Source organism: Eptatretus burgeri, chromosome 1 (genome assembly GCF_056783735.1).
Source record: "Eptatretus burgeri isolate ZD-2024b chromosome 1, Ebu_testis_v1, whole genome shotgun sequence".
In the NCBI taxonomy this organism is placed as follows: domain Eukaryota; kingdom Metazoa; phylum Chordata; class Myxini; order Myxiniformes; family Myxinidae; genus Eptatretus; species Eptatretus burgeri.
The window spans coordinates 145,398,683-145,417,052 of NC_140961.1; the positions used below are offsets into that span (position 1 = coordinate 145,398,683).

Here is an 18,370-nt window from a genome sequence, read left to right on the forward strand (position 1 = left end):
GATAATTATTCCCACAGTCAGCCAATGTAATACGCCGCTCTTACCTGTGTGAAAATTGGAAAGTCGACGTGGACGTTTGTTCAGGACCTCAGGGCAGTGAATGAGATTGTGATTCCGGTCTACCCACTCATTGTAAATCCAACTACCATTCTAGAAAATATTCCAAGTAATACTACAGTGGATCTTTGTTCAGCTTTTTTAAGTATACCGATAGCCCCTGAAGCACAATTCCTTTTTTGGTTTATGTATAAATTAAAACAATATACTTGGATTGTACTTCCATAAAGTTACACCGAGAGTCCTACTTTGTTTTCCCGAGCATTGAAAGACAACCTAGATGATGTAGTTTTTCCCAGTGGATCCACATTGATCCAATATGTTGACGACCTGCTCATCTGTTTTTGGTTAATTTGATTAATGCAAATCCTCTGAGCCAAAGGTCTGATGGGAAATATTCCTCTTTGTACAAGTTGTCCTTTGCTCTTTGTCTCACTGGTTTCAGTCATGTACTCATTGCCTATTATATTCATTTTTTGTTAAACCAATAACCTAATGTCTTATCCTGTATTCCTTTGTCCCACTTCTGGACTTTTGTTTAATCCTCACCATGTCCATGGTGACCTGCTTGATAACACTGCAACTTTTGCCATTAATTATGTCATTTGCTGTCCAGTTAGTGGACACGTATTACATTTCTGTGTAATACATTTACACAAATGTAATACATTCTATTACATTTACACAAATTTACCCATTTGCTTATCAGACCCTCTCTGCTCCCTTCAAAGTATATAAATGCCAGAAAAAGTAATCTGAGGGGAGTGAAAAATTCATTGTGGATGCTTACATCTGAGTGATTTTGAACTCCTTGGTACCAAGTTAAAATAAAATTTTCTCTGAAGGAAAGTACTTTCTGGTGTGGACAGTGAAATAATCGGTGTCTTTCATTTGAGTAACAGGATTTACATCAAGTCGGCTAAACGTTAAAAATAAAATTCCACAACAACTACAGAATTCTACAGCAGGTCCAAAGACCTCCACAAATTATTAAAGTGTCTTTATTCTCACTGTTTCTCGAGTAATTTTTCTGCCACCGAAGGTGAATGGAGGTTGTGTTTTCACCCATATGTCTGGTTGTCTGTGAATAAGATATCTCAAGTTGTGGACGGATTCGTATGTAATTTGATGGAGATGTTTTGTGTGTGACAAGGGTGAAATGGGTGCATTCTGGTGAAGATCCAGATCCAGTTCTGAGAATTTTGAAAGTGATTGAAAGTTTGAAAGTGAAAAAAAGCACCATTGAGTGATAGGGCCAACAGCGATATATAGCACGATATTTCAAAAAGTTATGGACGGATTCGGACGTAACTTGGTGGACAGGATGGTGGGTGATAAAGAAGAATAGACTCGACTTTGGTATAGATCCGAATCGATATCCAGATGTGAGATTTTTTTTAATTTTCGAAGTAATCTTTCACCATTTTGCCTGGTGTTGGCTTAATGGTTAGGATGGCGGGGTTTGCATCCTCAGATCCTGAGTTCAAATCCCACTCGGCTGTTGAATTATTACCAGGCAGGATTGACTCTACCGGTCATCCTTCCGAGGTCGGCAAAATGAGTGCCAGCATGCTTGTATATCGTGTCAAAGTGGTGACCCATCCAGGATTGTGCCCAATAGCCAAGGAGACTGCTTTGGCAGCACCAACGCTCTGCACAGAGTATGGTTTCAATGGATGGATGGAATATAATTCTCCAAACAGTGGAAAAAGATTAATTTAATGCTTTGGAAATTTCACATTATCTGGTGTACATGTGGAGGAGGAGGGACCATATTGTGGAGGAGGATGGGCCATAGCCTTGCTTGCTTAAAGTAAATAAGTATATAAGCTGAGTTATCAACTCGTTATTTCTTTAAATTACGAGATTTCACAACAGATTTTGACACTTATTTAGTCCCGACAATATCCGATCCTCAAAGCCGAAATCAAATTCCGATGATATATTGAGTTCGTCTGTGAGAGTAGATCATGGAAAATTGCATCAAATAATGCATGAAATTGCCCCAAGCTCCTAATTTGGAATTTATAGCACTTACAAAAGCTATTTTAACAGCGATTCATAGCTATGATGAACAGGCATTCGATAATATGAGTGAGAAAAGTGAAAAAAAAACTTTATCGTTAAGATATCGTTGTCGCCTGTTCCAAGTCAAGGCTTGGTTGAGCAGGCCAAAAAACATGGTGGCTTCAGACCCCAATGAGGTAACCAAGGATACACCTTAAGGCCACAGAAAGTGAGGTGGCTGAGGATGACACCTGATAAAGGATGTAATTAAATAAGGCCATTACTCATCTTCAAAAGGGGTCTTTTAATTAACCCAAATATCCAATTTTCAGTCATGCTGATAGTTACATTTATGTACTGACACAACACACACTTTGACATTTATTAGTATGTATATATACATATATATATATATATATATATATATATATATATATATATATATATATATATATATATATATATATATATATATATATATATATATCTGGAGTACTCAGCGTTGCCTGGGGAAAAAAGAAAAAATAGGAATAAGAAAGGGGGGAAAATCAATCAATTGCGGCAGAAAATTGAAATTGCGAAAAAAAATCGACGATTTTTTTTGTTTGTTTTTTTAAACATCTAAGGTGTGCTGTCGTACCTCTGAGACGTGTTGATTCCGAACATGCCTTCAATTTTGCTCTGCGATGCGTAGTTTTCGAGTTCTAAGAGGACAAACAAACATACACTACTACTTTATATATTGAAAGAAAAGATAAGATGAATATAATCAGTAAATATATATATATATATATATATATATATATATATATATATATATATATATATATATATATATATATATATATATATATATATATATATATATATATATATATATATATACTAATAAAAGGCAATGTGTGTGTGTGTGTGTGTGTGTGTGTGTGTGTGTGTGTGTGTGTGTGTGTGTGTTTCAGTGTGTCTCAATAACTCCAAAACTATAAAACCTTGCAGCCTGAAACTTTGCATGCACATGAAGAAATCTCCAAGGAAGGGCAGGAGTGAAAATTGGGTATTTTGGTGAATTAAAACACCCCTTTTGAAGAAAATGAATGGTGAAAGTTAATTATATCCTTCATCAGGTGATCCTCTGCCACCTTGCAGTTTGGGGTCATTTGTCGTTTCCTGGGTAACCTCGCTGGTTGGCAGAGTAACCTCGCTAAAATCGCCATGTATTTTTGGCCTGCTCAACCGGGCCTTGACTTGGAACAGGCCACAACGATTTCTTAAGGATAATTTTTTTTTTCACTTTCCTCACTCATAGTATCGAATGCCTGTTAATCATAGCTATGAATCGCTGGGTATATTGCAATGCTTATAAACGCATGGAGACACCAGCGTTTGTGGCTTTATTTAATTTCAGTATATGAATATCCGAGAGAATCTCTTGAAATTACCAGAATTACAAAATGTAAACTCCAGATTTGAAAGTATCAGCAGTTCCGACTTCCCCAAAAAGTGTTGATTTGTCCAATTTGGACATAACACGGGCATATCTGGGTGCATAGTTGTATCGACGGCAATTGGTAATTACTTGCCAAGCCAGGCATTCCCTTGGAGTGCTTGAGTGCTTAAGCCACTTCCCGAGATGTACAATACAGTTCGTGTCCTGATCGGGATGTTCAGTCAACAGTTACTACAAGGTAGTGGTACAAAAACAGCACACACGGACGTGGTAAATAGGGTTAGATTTGAATCTCTACGGACTATCGACGGATGTGTGGACATGCCGTGCCTGTTATGTGTGCTTGGTGGCAAAGGTTCATCCCGTATCTTATGGAGGTTCTTTCAGGTTTACCTTTGTCCTCGTGCCTACTTCTAAAGCATTTGGTTGTCGGATTTGCTTCACAAATATTATATGTTTCTCTTTGTGAGTAACAAAGCAAAATATATTTGATAATGCCAGATTTCTGAGCCGTTTGCTGTATTTACGTGTTTTATAAATTACCGAGCCAAATTTTTTTTTCCCACCCATCACACACAGCTGTTTATAAAGAATAATGGTTGTGAGCATCTCCCTGAAATGTCTCCATAAATATAACGTTTTTCAGTGAAAGCTACTCAACGTTTCTGGGATGTATACAGAACTGGCTGAAGTCGGGAATCACACTGACTCCAACCTGCCGATTCCCGAAAAATTGTCGATCTCGATGAAGCGTGTGTGTGCGTTTGTGTGTGTGTGTGTGTGGGTGTTATCTCCACGTGTGGTGTGCGGGTGTCCGGAGGTGAAACAGATTTCGATCAGGTGTAATGTGTGTGTGTGTGTGTGTGTGTGTGTGTGTGTGTGTGTGTGTGTGTGTGTGTGTGTGTGTGTGTGTGTGTGTGTGTGTGTGTGTGTGTGTGTGTGTACAGGGATGTGGGAGTTGCTGTTGTTGCCTGCTATCTCCACATGTAGGTGGGGCTCATCAGGAAGTGAAATGGAGACGTACCAGGTCTCACAGTGTGTGTGTGTGTGTGTGTGTGTGTGTGTGTGTGTGTGTGTGTGTGTGTATGTGTGTGTGTGTGTGTGTTTGTGTGTGTGTGTGTTTTTGTGTGTCCTTGATTAGTATGTACATTTGTGGGTTTCAGAATGTGGAATGGAGTCCTCCTCGGGAAGTCTCAAAGCATCCACCTTCATTTCAGTAAGGGGTCACAATTCACGGACCAAGCTGTGAAGTTTTCTTTTGTCAAAATTTTGAGAGAGGGGGTTTGCCCCCCAAGATATGCATTTGCTTTCTTCTCAGAAACTACACACGGAATTCTGATGAAACTTGACGACCATCTTCACCACCCGTGATGCACCAAAGTTTGTTCACGACATTAAAAAATTGGGGTCTGATGGGTTATACAGGGGGGGGTGAGGTGGGTGGGGGTTGTCCAAAATATGTATTCCCTCTCTTTTTTGAAACCACACATACAATTTCAATGAAACTTAACCACAACCTTTATCACCCTTGATGTACCAAGGTTTGTTCATGCTATTAACAAAAAAATACTGAGGTATATACTTTCTCCATATGCCCCGGTTAGAATAGGTGTACCATATCCCTGTCTGTCATATGAGGCGACCAGGGTTGCGTCAGGAAGGGCATCCGGCGTAAAAACCTATGCCAAATCATTATGCGGACAATAACATGGATTTCCATACTGGAGCGCTCGAGGCCGGGGTTATCAACGACCGCCACCGGTACCGTTAGTCAGCAGGGTACCAGTGGAAATTGTGCTACTGCTGGGTGAAGGAGGAGAAGGAGACGGGGAAGGTGGGTCCAGATGAAGTGGGAGAGGGGGAAGGGTAGAAGTGTGGAGTTGAGAGTTGGAACTCTGAATGTTGGGACTATGACTGGAAAAGGGCGAGAGTTGGCTGATATGATGTAGAGAAGAAAGGTGGACATACTGTGTGTACAAGAGACCAAGTGGATGGGGAGCAAGGCTTGGAGCATTGGAGTTGGTTTCAAACTGTTCTACCATTGTGTGGATGGGAGGAGAAATGGTGTAGGGGTAATCCTGAAGGAGGATTATGTCAAGAGGGTATTGGAGGTGAGGAGAGTGTCTGACCGAGTGATGAGTGTGAAGTTGGAAATTGAAGGGGTGATGATGAATGTCATCAGTGCATATGCCCCACATATGGGGTGTGAGATGGAGTATAAAGAAAATTTCTGGAGTGAGTTCGATGAAGTGGTGGAGAGTGTATCCAAGGATGAAAGAGTGGTGATTGGAGCAGATTTCAATGGGCATGTTGGTGAAGGGAATAAAGAGGATGAGAGGTGATGGGTAGGTACGGTCTCAACAAGAGGAATGTGGAAGGGCAAATGGTGGAAGATTTTGCAAAAAGAATGGAAATGACAGTGGTAAGTACGTATTTCAGGAAGAAGGAGGAACACAGAGTGAAATACAAGAGTGGAGGAAAGTGCACACAGGTGGATTACATCTTAAGCAGGAGATGCAACCTGAAAGAGATTATAGATTACAAGGTGGAGGCAGGGGAGAGTGTAGCTCGACAGCATCGATTGTTGGTCTGTAGGATGATTTTAGAGGTGAGGTTGAGGAAGAGAGTGAGGGCTGAACCAAGGACCAGATGGTGGAAGCTGACGGAGGAAGACTGTTGCGTGGAATTTAGGGAGGAGGTGAGACAGGTGTTGGATGGTGGTAAAGAGGGGAGGGATGATTGGGCAACGGCAGCAGAAATGGTGAGTGAGATAGCTAGGAAGGTCCTTGGTGTGACATCTGGACAGAAGAAGGAAGATAAGGAGATATGGTGGTGGAACGAGGAAGTACAGGAAAGTATAAGGAAGAAGGGGTTGGCGAAAAAGAAGTGGGATAGCCAGAGAGATGAAGAAAGTAGGCAGGAGTACAAGGAGTGGTGGCGCAAGGCAAAGAGAGAGGTGGCAAAGGCTAAGAAAAAGGCACATGGCGAGCTATATGACAAGTTGGATACAAAAGAAGTGGAAAAGGATTTGTACTGATTGGCAAGACAGAGGGACCGAGCTGGGAAGGATGTGCTGCAGGTTAGGGTGATAAAGGACGCAAATGGGAATGTGCTGACAAGCGAGGAGAGTGTGTTGGGAAGGTTGATGGAGTACTTTGAGTAGCTGATGAATGAAGAAAATGAGAGAGAGAGAGAATGTTGGAAGAGGTGGAGATAGTGAATCAGGAAGTGGGGTGGATCAGTAAGGATGAAGTGAGGACTGCTATGAAGAGGATGAAAAGTGGACGGCGGTTGGCCGAGATGGTATACCAGTGGAGGCATGGAAGTGTTGAGGAGAGATGGCAGTGGGGTTGTTAACCAGATTGTTTAATAAAATCTTGGAAGGTGAGAGGATAATAAAATCTGAGGAGTGGAGATTAAGTGTACTGGTTCCGATTTTCGAGAACAATGGTGATGTGCAGAGCTGTGGAAATTACAGGGGGATAAAGTTGTTAAGCCACACCATGAAGTTGTGGGAAAGAGTAGTGGAAGCGAGGTTGAGAGGAGAGGTGACGATTTGTGAGCAGAAATATGGGTTTATGCCAGAAAAGAGCACCACTGATGTGATGTTTGCTTTGAGAATGTTGATGGAGAAGTATGAGGAACGCCAGAAGGAGTTACATTGTGTGTTTGTGGATTGAGAGAAAGCTTACGATAGGGTGCCAAGAGAGGAGTTGTGGAATTGTATGAGGAAGTCGGGAGTGGTGGAGAAGTATGTGAGGATGGTGCAGGATATGTATGAGGACAGTGTGACAGCGGTGAGGTGTGCGGGAGGAATGACAGACCGGTTTAAGGTAAAAGTGGGATTGCACCAAGGATCGACTCTGAGCCCTTTCCTGTTTGCAATGGTGATGGACAGGTTGACGGACGAGATCAGACTGGAGTCTCCATGGACTATGATGTTCGCGGATGACATAATGATCTGTAGGAAGAGTAGGGAGCAGGCTGAGGCGAGCCTCGAGAGGTGGAGGTATGCACTGGAGAGAAGGGAAATGATAGTCAGTAGGACTAAGACGGAGTACATGTGCGTAAATGAAAGGGAGGGTGGGGGTATGGTGAGGTTACAAAGAGTTGAGGTGGGGAAGGTGGATTGGTGTAAATACTTGGGATCAACTGTCCAAAGTAACGGAGAGTGTGGGAGAGAAGTGAAAAAGAGAGTGCTGGCAGGATGGAGTGGGTGGAGAAGAGTTGCAGGAGTGATTTGTGACAGAAGGGGAGCTGCAAGAGTTAAGGGGATAGTATATAAGATGGTAGTGAGACCAGCTATGTTGTATGGTTTGGAGGCAGTGGCGCTGACAAAAGGACAGGAAGCAGTGCTGGAGGTGGCAGAGTTAAAGATGCTGTGATTGTCGTTGGGAGTGACAATGATGGACAGGATAAGGAATGAGTATATTAGAGGGACAGCGCAGGTAGGACAGTTTGGAGACAAAGTGAGAGAGGTGAGATTGACCTGGTTTGGACATGTGCACAGGAGGGAAGTGGAGTTTATTGGGAGAAGGATGTTGAGGATGGAGCCGCCAGGTCGGAGGAGAAGAGGAAGGCCAAATAAGAGGTTCATGGATGCGGTGAGGGCGGACATGCGGGTGGTTGGAGTGTCAATGGAAGATGTGGAGGATAGAGCGAAATGGAGACGGATGATCCACTGTGGCAACCCCTAACGGGAGCAGCAGAAAGAATAAGAAGATACTTTCTTCTCCATTATATATTTTGTGGGTCATCCGTGCCAACCAGTAGTTGCCTGGTTATCTTATCCAGCCATGACCAGGTGAGTGCCAAGTGGTATTCCTCCTATGTTTAATATCTCTGTGAGGTTCTATGTAATCATTCCTGTAGATCCAGCTATCATTGGTACAACTTAGCATTCTTCAGCTTCCAGGATCTTCTCACTTCATTCTTGAGGTATTGGTGTTTGTTCATTTTCTTGATTTCTGCATCGTTTCGTCCAAAATCACTGGTATTTACACCTCAATAAGCAATGACTTCTCTTTTTTGTACCTAACTGTGATATCTGATCACAACACTTTGTTTTAAATGTTCACCCTTGATGAGATCATTCGATCTCATATCATGAGATCATGAGATCATGAGCAGTCGGTACTTCCATGTTTTCAGTGATTACTTTTGGTTCATTTTCCCACAAATTTTCTGGAACTAGAACATCAAAGTTTTTGCAGATGTGCCATCGGATAACTTTTCAAACTCTGTTGTGTCGTTGTGTGTCCAGCTGTTCTGGCATGAGTTTGTTTTTGTGTGTGTGCTCGCTCATTAAGCACAACATATCATTCTCCTTACTAACCCCACCTCTACCCCTCACCTATCTCTCTTCTTTTTTTCATACTTCTCTCTCTCTCTCTCTCTCTCTCTCTCTCTCTCTCTCTCTCTCTCTCTCTCTCTCTCTCTCTCTCTCTCTCTCTCTCTGTCTCTCTCTCTCTCTCTCTCTCTCTCTCTCTCTCTCTCTCTCTCTCTCTCTCTCTCTCTCTCTCTCTCTCTCTCTCTCTCTCTCTCTCTCTCTCTCTCTCTCCCCTCTGTCACCCCCTACTCACATCCCCCTCCTGGAGTGTATAGCAACATTTGGTGAGGCATAGCTCTCCCCACCTCCCCGTCCCTTCCTCGCTCTTCTCCCCTTCCTTGCTTCCCCATCTTCACCCAGTCCTCACTCCCCCTCCCTCCTATCCCCTTCCCTCCCTTCCCTCCATCCTCTCGTCCACCCTCTCTCCCAATCATCTCCTCTCTCCCAATCCTCCCCCCTCTCCCCCTCGCTCTTTCTCCACCCCCTCCCTTTCACACCCCCGTCACTGAAGCAACGGGTTGTCTTTGCGAGTCTATAATAACAATGTCACTGTGTGGCCTGAAAACCTAGTGGCCTGAAACTTTACATGCATTCCAAGGTAGTGTATGAATGATATTAGCATGTTTGGATAAATTTAAACACCACTTTTGAAGACAATTTAGGGGGAGGGAGTGGGGTGCTCAGGAAAAAAATAACAATAAAACAAACTTGACAAAGATGTTTATGTGCCATCTTGGTCAGCCCTCTGTCAGCTTGCTGGGATCCTCAGCCGCCATTTTGTTCAGCCTGATCAACAATGCCTTGAGTTGGAACAGGTTGCATGGGTTTTTTCACAATATAGCACTCTATTTTTCCCCCACTTTCACCACTCATATCATCGAATGTCTGATCCTCAGCCCTACTAATTGCTGGATACATCACTTTTAGCGTTGCTATCGTTTTCAAATTTGGAGTTTGGAGCGATTTCATTCATTATTTAATGTAATTTTTCATGATGGACTGTCATGGACTAATTAAAGTATACACTCGAAATATGTTTTGAGTTCATGGGTGAGGGAATGTGTTGGGATTGGGTTGAATTATTGAGCATTACCATCTCCACTGAAATCTCCCAAATATAGCACAGTGCCTCAAAGTGTCTCTCCAAACCAAATCTACTGTCTGGCTTCTCATGCCGACCCTGTTTCTTACTAAAGGCAGAGGGTGTAGGCGAGTTCCCGGCGTCTCAAAACCGGGTACTCTGCGTGGGTGAAGCTCGTCAGCTTTGATTGGTTCTCTGCCTAATAGAGGGAAATCTCTGATTTCAAACCCGGTTCGGTAGTACTCATAAGCCTTGATCGGCAATCTGCCTTGGAGAGGGACAACTCTGATTTCAAATCCAAGTGGGTTGAGCTCGTTAGCCTTGGTCGACAATCTACCAAAACGGAGGCACTATTTTTGTCTTAAAGCACACTTGCAGACTATCTTTGAAATATGAGTTTCACAAACGTTACACTGTTCATGTGATCACCGTAACGCCACTCAGAAGTCACAGACACCAACTGACAAAGATACATTTGAGTTGTAGCCGACAGATATGTTCGTTCAGATTTATGAAGCTCAAAGCTGGGATTGCAGCTACGGGAGAACGTGCTGGGTTCGTCACCACTCCATACATTTTGGTGACTGTGCTGGGATCTGTTTGTGTTAAAAAGCTTTACGGTGTCACAGAAACGGCAGACCAGGAAGATTATGCATAAGCCATGGTGCTGCAGTTGTGATCTAGGTGCAAATTTACCACTCATCCATCTGCCATGGAGTTTGACAAGTGGATTGAGTAAGATGAGTGGCTTGGACTGAAGGGAGAGACACTAATGGCATTTATTAAAGAACAGCAAGTGGCTGCTAAGGAAGAGAAGGATCGTGAACTTGAGGAAAGACAAGCGGTGCTTGAGGAGCATGCACATAAAGAGGAAATGGAGCATGAGGAACGTGCATGGAAAGAGGAAACAGAGCGTGAGGAATGCAAAGATGAGGCGGAATGTGGTGCACATGCCCAAGAAGCCGAACGTATGAAGGAGGAAATGCAAATGAACATTGAATTGGCAAAAATACAGTGGGAGATTGAAGCAGAAACACGTGCTTACACTGCACTTGACACTGGTGATGTACCAGTAATGGCAAACAAGCCGAAGCTCCCAACATCGATATATTAATACTGAAGGACCAATTTTGTGCTCCTCCTAGTGGTCGCGTCAAGTTTTTCTCGGTACTGTGACCTGGACTGAAAGAAACTTCGTACCTGTAAGAGTGCATCGCACATAGTGGCAATAGTCAACTTTCTACTCTGAAGCAGAATAAACACTTCTCGTTGAGATGGGGGCGAGGAGTGAAGAGGCGGGGGGCAAGGTAAGCAAATTTTTGGGCGGAGGTAAGCAAATTGAAAGCGTGAGACAGGGGTAAATGGGGTGGGGGCTGGGTTGAATGAGGCGGAGTTGAGTGTGAGGGGGTGGACAGGGGGTGGGGGCCCTGGGGCAAGTGGGGCGGGGAATCAAAAGACGGGGGGGGCGGGGAGTGAAGAGGCGGGGTTGGGGTAATTACATTTTTGGCGGGGGTAAGCAAATTGAATGGGGCAGGGGCGGGGGATGAGTAGGCGGCAAGAACACCCTGTCCAGTCCATGTCCCTCGAGTGTGTGTGAGCTGGTGAGGGTGGTTGAATGAACAGAATCCGTCTGTGACGGGGTTGCGGCTAGTATGATAAGAAACACGATGAGCTGGATGCTTAACTTGAGAGTTTTGAGCGTGTGGAAGAAAAAAATAATTATATTCATGCACTCTCAATTATAATTGTTGCTGGTGCTTTATAAATATAATTTTTATGCTGCAGTCGAATTGGCTGTCATTGTGTTTCCCTTTTGTCTGGGTGTGGATGGGGGGAATGTCTTGCTGTGCTACAGGGTGGCCTGGTCGATGACACTGCAACTTTTGCCATGATTTTGTCATTCTCTTTCACCCAGTGGACACGTATTGCAGTTTGAGTTATTTTGCCGAATGCTTATCAGACCCATATACTCACTGCCTTTTATACACACAATTCCTTATATTCATTTCTTTGTAAGACCAAAAACCTAATGTCTTATCCTATCTCACCAAGGCCAACTGAAGGTCATCATGCTCTCTCTTTGTTCCTCCACTTGTCTCCACTCCTCCACAGCATGTGTATATATATATATATATATATATATATATATATATATATATATATATATATATATATATATATATATATATATATATATATATATATATATATATATATATATCAGAAAAAGTAAGCTTAGTTTAGTGCAAGTCATTGTGGATGTTTACCATCTCAGTGTTTTGGACTCCATGGTACCGCAAATAAATGTTCTCTGATGAAATGTACTTTTCGTTGTGGACAGTGAATTAATTGTTTCTTACAAATTGAGTAACAGGATTTACACCAGGTCGGTTAATAGAATCCCTGGAGGCAGTCCATGGTCCGGAGGGATGGCGAATGCCAAGGAGATGCATCCCTGATGGCGCGCCTGTTCTTAGCGTGTAACGCACATCGACAAAGGAAAGTACATGTCAGATAGTTTTTATTGATAGGCCTAAGAGCATCCTGTGGTTTGAGACTGCTTAATCCTTCGGGGCTGAACAGAGATCAGGGATCTCTTCACAGGAAGCTTGTGTCTTCGCCTTACCTTGAGCGAGTTTGGTACTCGGCTCACGGTGCTGTACTGGGTACAGCAGATGCATTGGGGAAAAGGCCAATCCTCTCTGGCCAAAGAGAGGGGGATTGGAATCCCACCTCCGCAAGGAGAGGGGTTCGAGATCCAGATCGCTGTGTCGTCTGAATGTTATGTTATGTGGATTGAGGTTATGAAGTGCATATTTCATGGTATTTGTGACCTGGTAATGGTTTGCAGGATGGGAAATGCTGTTAAAGAGTGATGAGATTGGGTATACTGAAGCCACCTGCCACAGGCCACAGAGAGAGACATGCACGAGATATATGTCCGATAAATGCTGACCTAATTCTCTCAGTGATGTTGCCAATTGGTGCGTTTGGGCTATGAACAGTAAATTGCCTTTTCCTGAGAATAGTACTTTTGATCGGGATTGTTTGAATCACCTGAGGAAAGTTCTGAAGGAGAAAGGAAAGGACAAGAAGGCCTCGAGGCATGTACATTGGGGAGCGTACATGGATTGGATGGAGGAGTGTCGAGACAGGGTCGAAAAGACGCGGCTGTTAAAATAAATCAAAGAGAAAACACCGAGCTGTGCCTGTCAGTTTTGAGGATGTAGGCTGCGAAGGAGAGGAGTCAGACAGGGAGGCCCGACCCCATTCCAGACATAGTTCCAACGGCGCTGCCGCTCGAGGGTGCAGCGGGCGCAGTGGGAGATGATGGTACAGGGCAGGAAGAGGATCAACGAGGAGACAGAGGAGTGCTTATAGAGGAGAGTAAGGGAAGTGTGGAAAGGAAGGAAGCTGCGACACAATGACAAGAGAGAGAGGGCTCCTCTTTATGACAGTTTGGAGTGCAGACCCAATCCAGAAAGGTCACATTGAAGGCTGCTAAGGAAGAAAAGGAAGAGACACTGTTAGGTACCCATTGCGAGATTACCTGGGGGGCCAGAGGCGTGCAAGCATTATATCGAACAGCGTCATGCTGAGACGGAAGCTAAACTGAGTTCCGGCCAAGGTAAACGAGCAAGGTAAATGAGCAAGTGGGAGAACGAATAAGTGTTATGGATGTTTGTTCAGTTACCTGTTTGGATTTCTGTTTGTTCATTGTACTCACTGGAGTTTTGCTTGCTGTGAGGCTGTTGAATTTTATTGTGTGGAGGTGTTACGGATTCGTAAATCCTATAGTTTTGCATTGAGTTATCTCTTTGACGGATTTGTGAATGCAATATGATTGGAAAGGTTGAGTTTTATGTTAAGAACGCAAGTTGATTGTTCCAACCTGGAACTCTTGTATGTTTTTATTCATATCTGATTTGTATGCACAATTATTTGCATCGATCTGCATGTGGTGCTGAGTGAGTGTTGAAATGGAGCGTGTGCGAGTCCAGTAGATTTCACTGGAATAAAACGTGCTCTGTTGTGTATTGTGACCTGTGAAGCTTTTGGGAATGCATTGGTTCGGAAAATGGAGGTAAGGACTGGTCGTCACCGTAGACTGTGAAGACTCTGGATAAGGTGAAGTATGCACACCCATTCCAGAGGAAAAACAAAGACGACTGACTCCGCATGCGCTGTTGATTCAGAGTGTGGGCTGAATGTCGTTGAGAGTGTTTTGAGAGCAGATTGAGAGGTGTGTGTCTGTGAATTCAATCTTGGTGAAAATCTGAATTGGAAGCGACTGAGAGCTCGATAAGGAACTGAAGATTACTGGACAATGTCATACATGAATATTTTGTCAGAAATGATATTGTAACAACTAAAGAAACTTCAAGCATGGAGTTAAAGCAGCCTTAAAGTTTGTGGTTTGGTGCTGATAAAAAAAACCAAGGTCACAAATCTCCCTGAACGGGCCCACACTAAATGCTGAATGTCAAGGGCGTAGCCAGAGGTCCAAAAGCGACGAGGAGAAAAAAGGTGAACTTGGCTGATGTCACGCTGCGCGTTGCGATAGGGATGGGGTGGGGCGCTGATAGTGTGATTTTAGTTTTGTGACAGTATATATCTGGTAGGCCAAATCTGTTAAAGGATGTTCATGATCGATATCCTGCAAACACAATTAGAAAGTAAACATAGGGATAATTTTATTTTCCTGTGTAATATTAGGAGTGGGGGGGGTGGGGGGTATTGTCCTATTTAGGTATTATGATCGGAGTTGAGATAAGAGTATTCAGAGCACTGCCGGGTGGCTTTGATAGTTTCCTCCCAAGGGAGCTCAGATGGCCAGACGGCTCAGGCCAAATCATATTTCAGGAAATGAGCGACGAGGCAACTGCCTCGTCTGCCTCAGCCTGACTACGCCACAGAAAGTCTGTGCTTTGTCAGCAGGAAAGGACATAAATGTGTGTGCTGTGCTTTGGATAGACGCTGAAGCAAGTGTTGAAGTTTTATTTAAAAGCCATAGGGATTTTGGGTAAATTGTGAAATAACAATTGTGAATGTGGAATATATTCCGAACGTGAAGTCCATTTAGGAGGCTCGCTATTGCCGGCATTATGAGACAAAAGAAATCCTCTAATTACTCAGCCCGGCCAGGTGAGGTCTTACAAGCAGCTATTCATACTGCTAGAAGAGATGTATGGGTAGTGAACCCCCTCCCCATTCAATTCATATGCAGATTTAAAGGGGGTTGGCGGCAACTGTGTCGAAATGCGCATGCCGTTGGCGATGACGTGAGAGAAATGTTTCCAAAATTTGATTTGATTCGTACTTAAAAAAATGCGATCAAAATGTGGAAATGTGATTTGGAATGATTTTAAAGTGATTTGTAAAGTATTTGTGTGTGATTTGGTACCTTGTGATGAATGAGGATTTATAACCTCCCACCAGCACTCCAGTCGAGAGTGATCAATTAATTATCCCTTGGATGGACGTTAAACCAAGCGCGCTGTCTTTATTAGTTGATGGATGTTAAAGTTGATGAATGGCATTCGTTGATGTATATGTTAAAGACAAAATCCTGTCCAAACTGCTTTTGGGAAGGCAATGTCAAACCACCCAATGCAACCCTATGATAGACTCAAGCAGGCAAAATTCCTTGCTTATCATAAATGAAATAATGGTAACTTGGGTGTGAATTATGGAATTCCTTCAAGATTTGATGAATTCATTAACTATGAGACATAACCTCCAAGAACCAAGACAAAGACATTTTGCAAGCTACGCACTTAGCAAAATAGAAATGCTTTTGGGGGGAAATTACGGGCAGGTCTGGTGCTACTCAGCTGGTTTGTCAGGAATCAAGTTAAATTGTAGAAACTACTGTTGAAACTGTTTGGAAAATTTTCGTGTCTTTTAAAAATGTTGTCAGAAGGGTGAATATACTGATTCTGGCTTACTTCTCCCCATGTATATGAATGGGGGATTTTCAGCGAATCATTTTTTTCCCCGAAAAAGTAAACCCCCTTTTTATCCCAAGGTATATTTATTTGTCTCCCCTTTTAACCTCGGGACACTATTTTTCAACGAACCAATGCAATAAGATAAAGATTTCTTCAATTAGTAAAGTAGTAATGTGATTTGTTAAAGGTGATTCGAAAGAAATATCTGAAACATGTAAGCCCAGGGACACTTTTTTTCAAATAACCAATGCATATTGTTGAGCTCACTCATTGAACCTATAAAGATTTGTTCATTCTCAAATTCCTTCAATAGTTTAATTTTCTTTGCACAATAATCCCTATCATCTAAAATATTTAAAAACAAAACATTTGAATCTTTATATTTTTTTGAGATACCCCTTTTGTGCCATGACGAAATGATAAACTTCTCTTAATGCTCTTGTTTGACCACCTCCTGAGCCACAGGTTATTTTTGTTCAGCCACGCCCACTTTTCATAAGCCCCGCCCATCCCAACGAAAATTATATAAGCCCCGCCCACTTTTCTTCAAGCCCCGCCCACTTTTCCCAAAGCTCCGCCCACTTCTAATTAAGTATTTTCATAAGCATGCCCACTTTCCTAAGCCCCACCCACTTTTCCCTAAGCTCCTCCCACTCACCATGAGGTATTTTCATAAGCCACGCCCACGTTTTCTAAGCCCGGCCCACTTTTATGAGGCTTTCGGTAAGCTACGCCCACTCTCCCTAAGCTCCGCCCACTTTTGCAAAGCCCCGCCTACTCTTACATCATTTCCAGTTCATCTCTGACTCACAAAGACATCACTAGAAAATTCTGGAATGTTAAAGTTTTGAAAAATTTCCCAACGAAGGCTTGCCTGGGCTTGCCCAGGGAATTTCCAAAGGAAACCACACCCACCAGTCTTTCCCTATAAAAGCCTCAAGCCCAGGCTCCATTTTAAACATTTTTTTTTTGCTGGCAATGGTGTGCTGTGTGCTTGCCTGGAACTCTCCGACTTGTATGGAACTAAACCTTCAAGTTGATGAACTGGATTCAAACCTCTTATCCATTGAGGTTAGATTTTATTTCCCTATTTTCAGTTTGATTAAAGCATCGACTCATTTAATATTTAAATAACTAAATTAATACATTATTATTTTCTCTCACAGGATATTGTATCTGAAAATACCGATTTTGCCACAACTTTGGGCGAAATTGTTGGCTTGGTTGAAGACCTTGTGAGCGACCAAGACCCACAGAACAAGCGAGACCTTGAGTGGGATGACTTTGGGGTTCCTTGGAGATTGACTACTTGTATGGAACTAAACCTTCAAGTTGATGAACTGGATTCAAACCTCTTATCTGTTGAGGTAAGATTTTATTTTCCTATTTTCAAACTTTGATTGAAGCATATTCATTTAATAGTTAAATCACTTGATTAATACATTATTATTTTCTCTCACAGGAAATTGTATCTGAAATACGAAATGAAAATACTGCTTTTGCTACAACTTGGGGCGAAATTGTTGGCTTGGTTGAAGACCTTATGAGCGACCAAGACCCACAGAACGAGTTCATCCTTGATGATCCAACCAAAGAGTTATACCTTGGTGACCAGCAAAGTCCTGAAAAAGAGTTTTGCAACAATAGTACTCATTGTGAGTTATCAAGGCAATACCCCCAGAACAAGTTATACCTTGATGAGCCAGAATACAAGTTTTACCTTGGAGACTCACAATTTTCCGACATTTTGAAAAATGGAGTTTTCCTTGATGATCCACAGTTATACTATGTGAGATCTATCACTGAAACCCATCAAAATTGGAAAAATAGAGATTTCCTTGATGATCCACAGTTATACTATGTGAGATCTATCACTGAAACCCATCAAAATTGGAAAAATGGAGATTTCCTTGATGATCCACAGATATACAATGTGAGATCCATCACTGAAACCCATAAAAATTGGAAAAATGGAGTTTTCCTTGATGATCCACAGTGATACTATGTGAGATCTATCACTGAAACCCACTATATTTCTGGAAATTGATTCTACCTTGGAGTCTTGGATAGATGGTTATATTTTTGGAGACTTGAAATGTGGGTTCTGGCTTGATAACTCACAATGTGATATGTTTCTTGGAAACTCAACAGGAATGTGGTTATACCTTGGAGACTTGGAAAGTTGGGTTTATTTTGGAGAATTGAAATGCTATGGTCCAAGGAACCGTATCTACCACTCTTTGGGATCTGAACCTATCAAGAAAGTACTCCCCCTTTCTACGTCATCAAACCTGGAAGCCTTAAAAGACAGAATTGAAAGAAGAGAAAAAAACAGAAAAAAATACATTGTTATTTCTGGAAAGAAAGTCCAGGCTTACTCCCCCTTTCTAAATCATCAAACCTGAATGCCTTAAAAGACAGAATTGGAAGAAGAGAAAAAAAACGAAAAAATATATATAGGTGGAAATCTCATTTTGAAAAGTCATTGTGGTGGGCGA

General features: G+C 42.5%; 1 protein-coding gene across 10 annotated transcripts in view; it reads right to left on the minus strand.

Annotated features, from left to right (window-relative positions):
* The window catches only part of LOC147035689 (uncharacterized), a 159,121-nt gene that overhangs the window by 94,342 nt on the left and 46,409 nt on the right, over positions 1 to 18,370 (minus strand). For 6 of the 10 annotated variants that reach the window (XR_015049430.1, XR_015049431.1, XR_015049433.1 and 3 more), the window contains one exon: positions 2,705 to 2,768. The exons of the other annotated variants lie outside the window; for them this stretch is intronic. Coding sequence is in view for 3 of the 6 variants with exons in the window: in XM_085846764.1 (XP_085702890.1) it covers positions 2,705 to 2,768 (64 nt within the window). In the remaining 3 variants the exon portion in view is untranslated. The remainder of the gene's footprint in view (positions 1 to 2,704; positions 2,769 to 18,370) is intronic. 10 annotated transcript variants of the gene reach the window in all.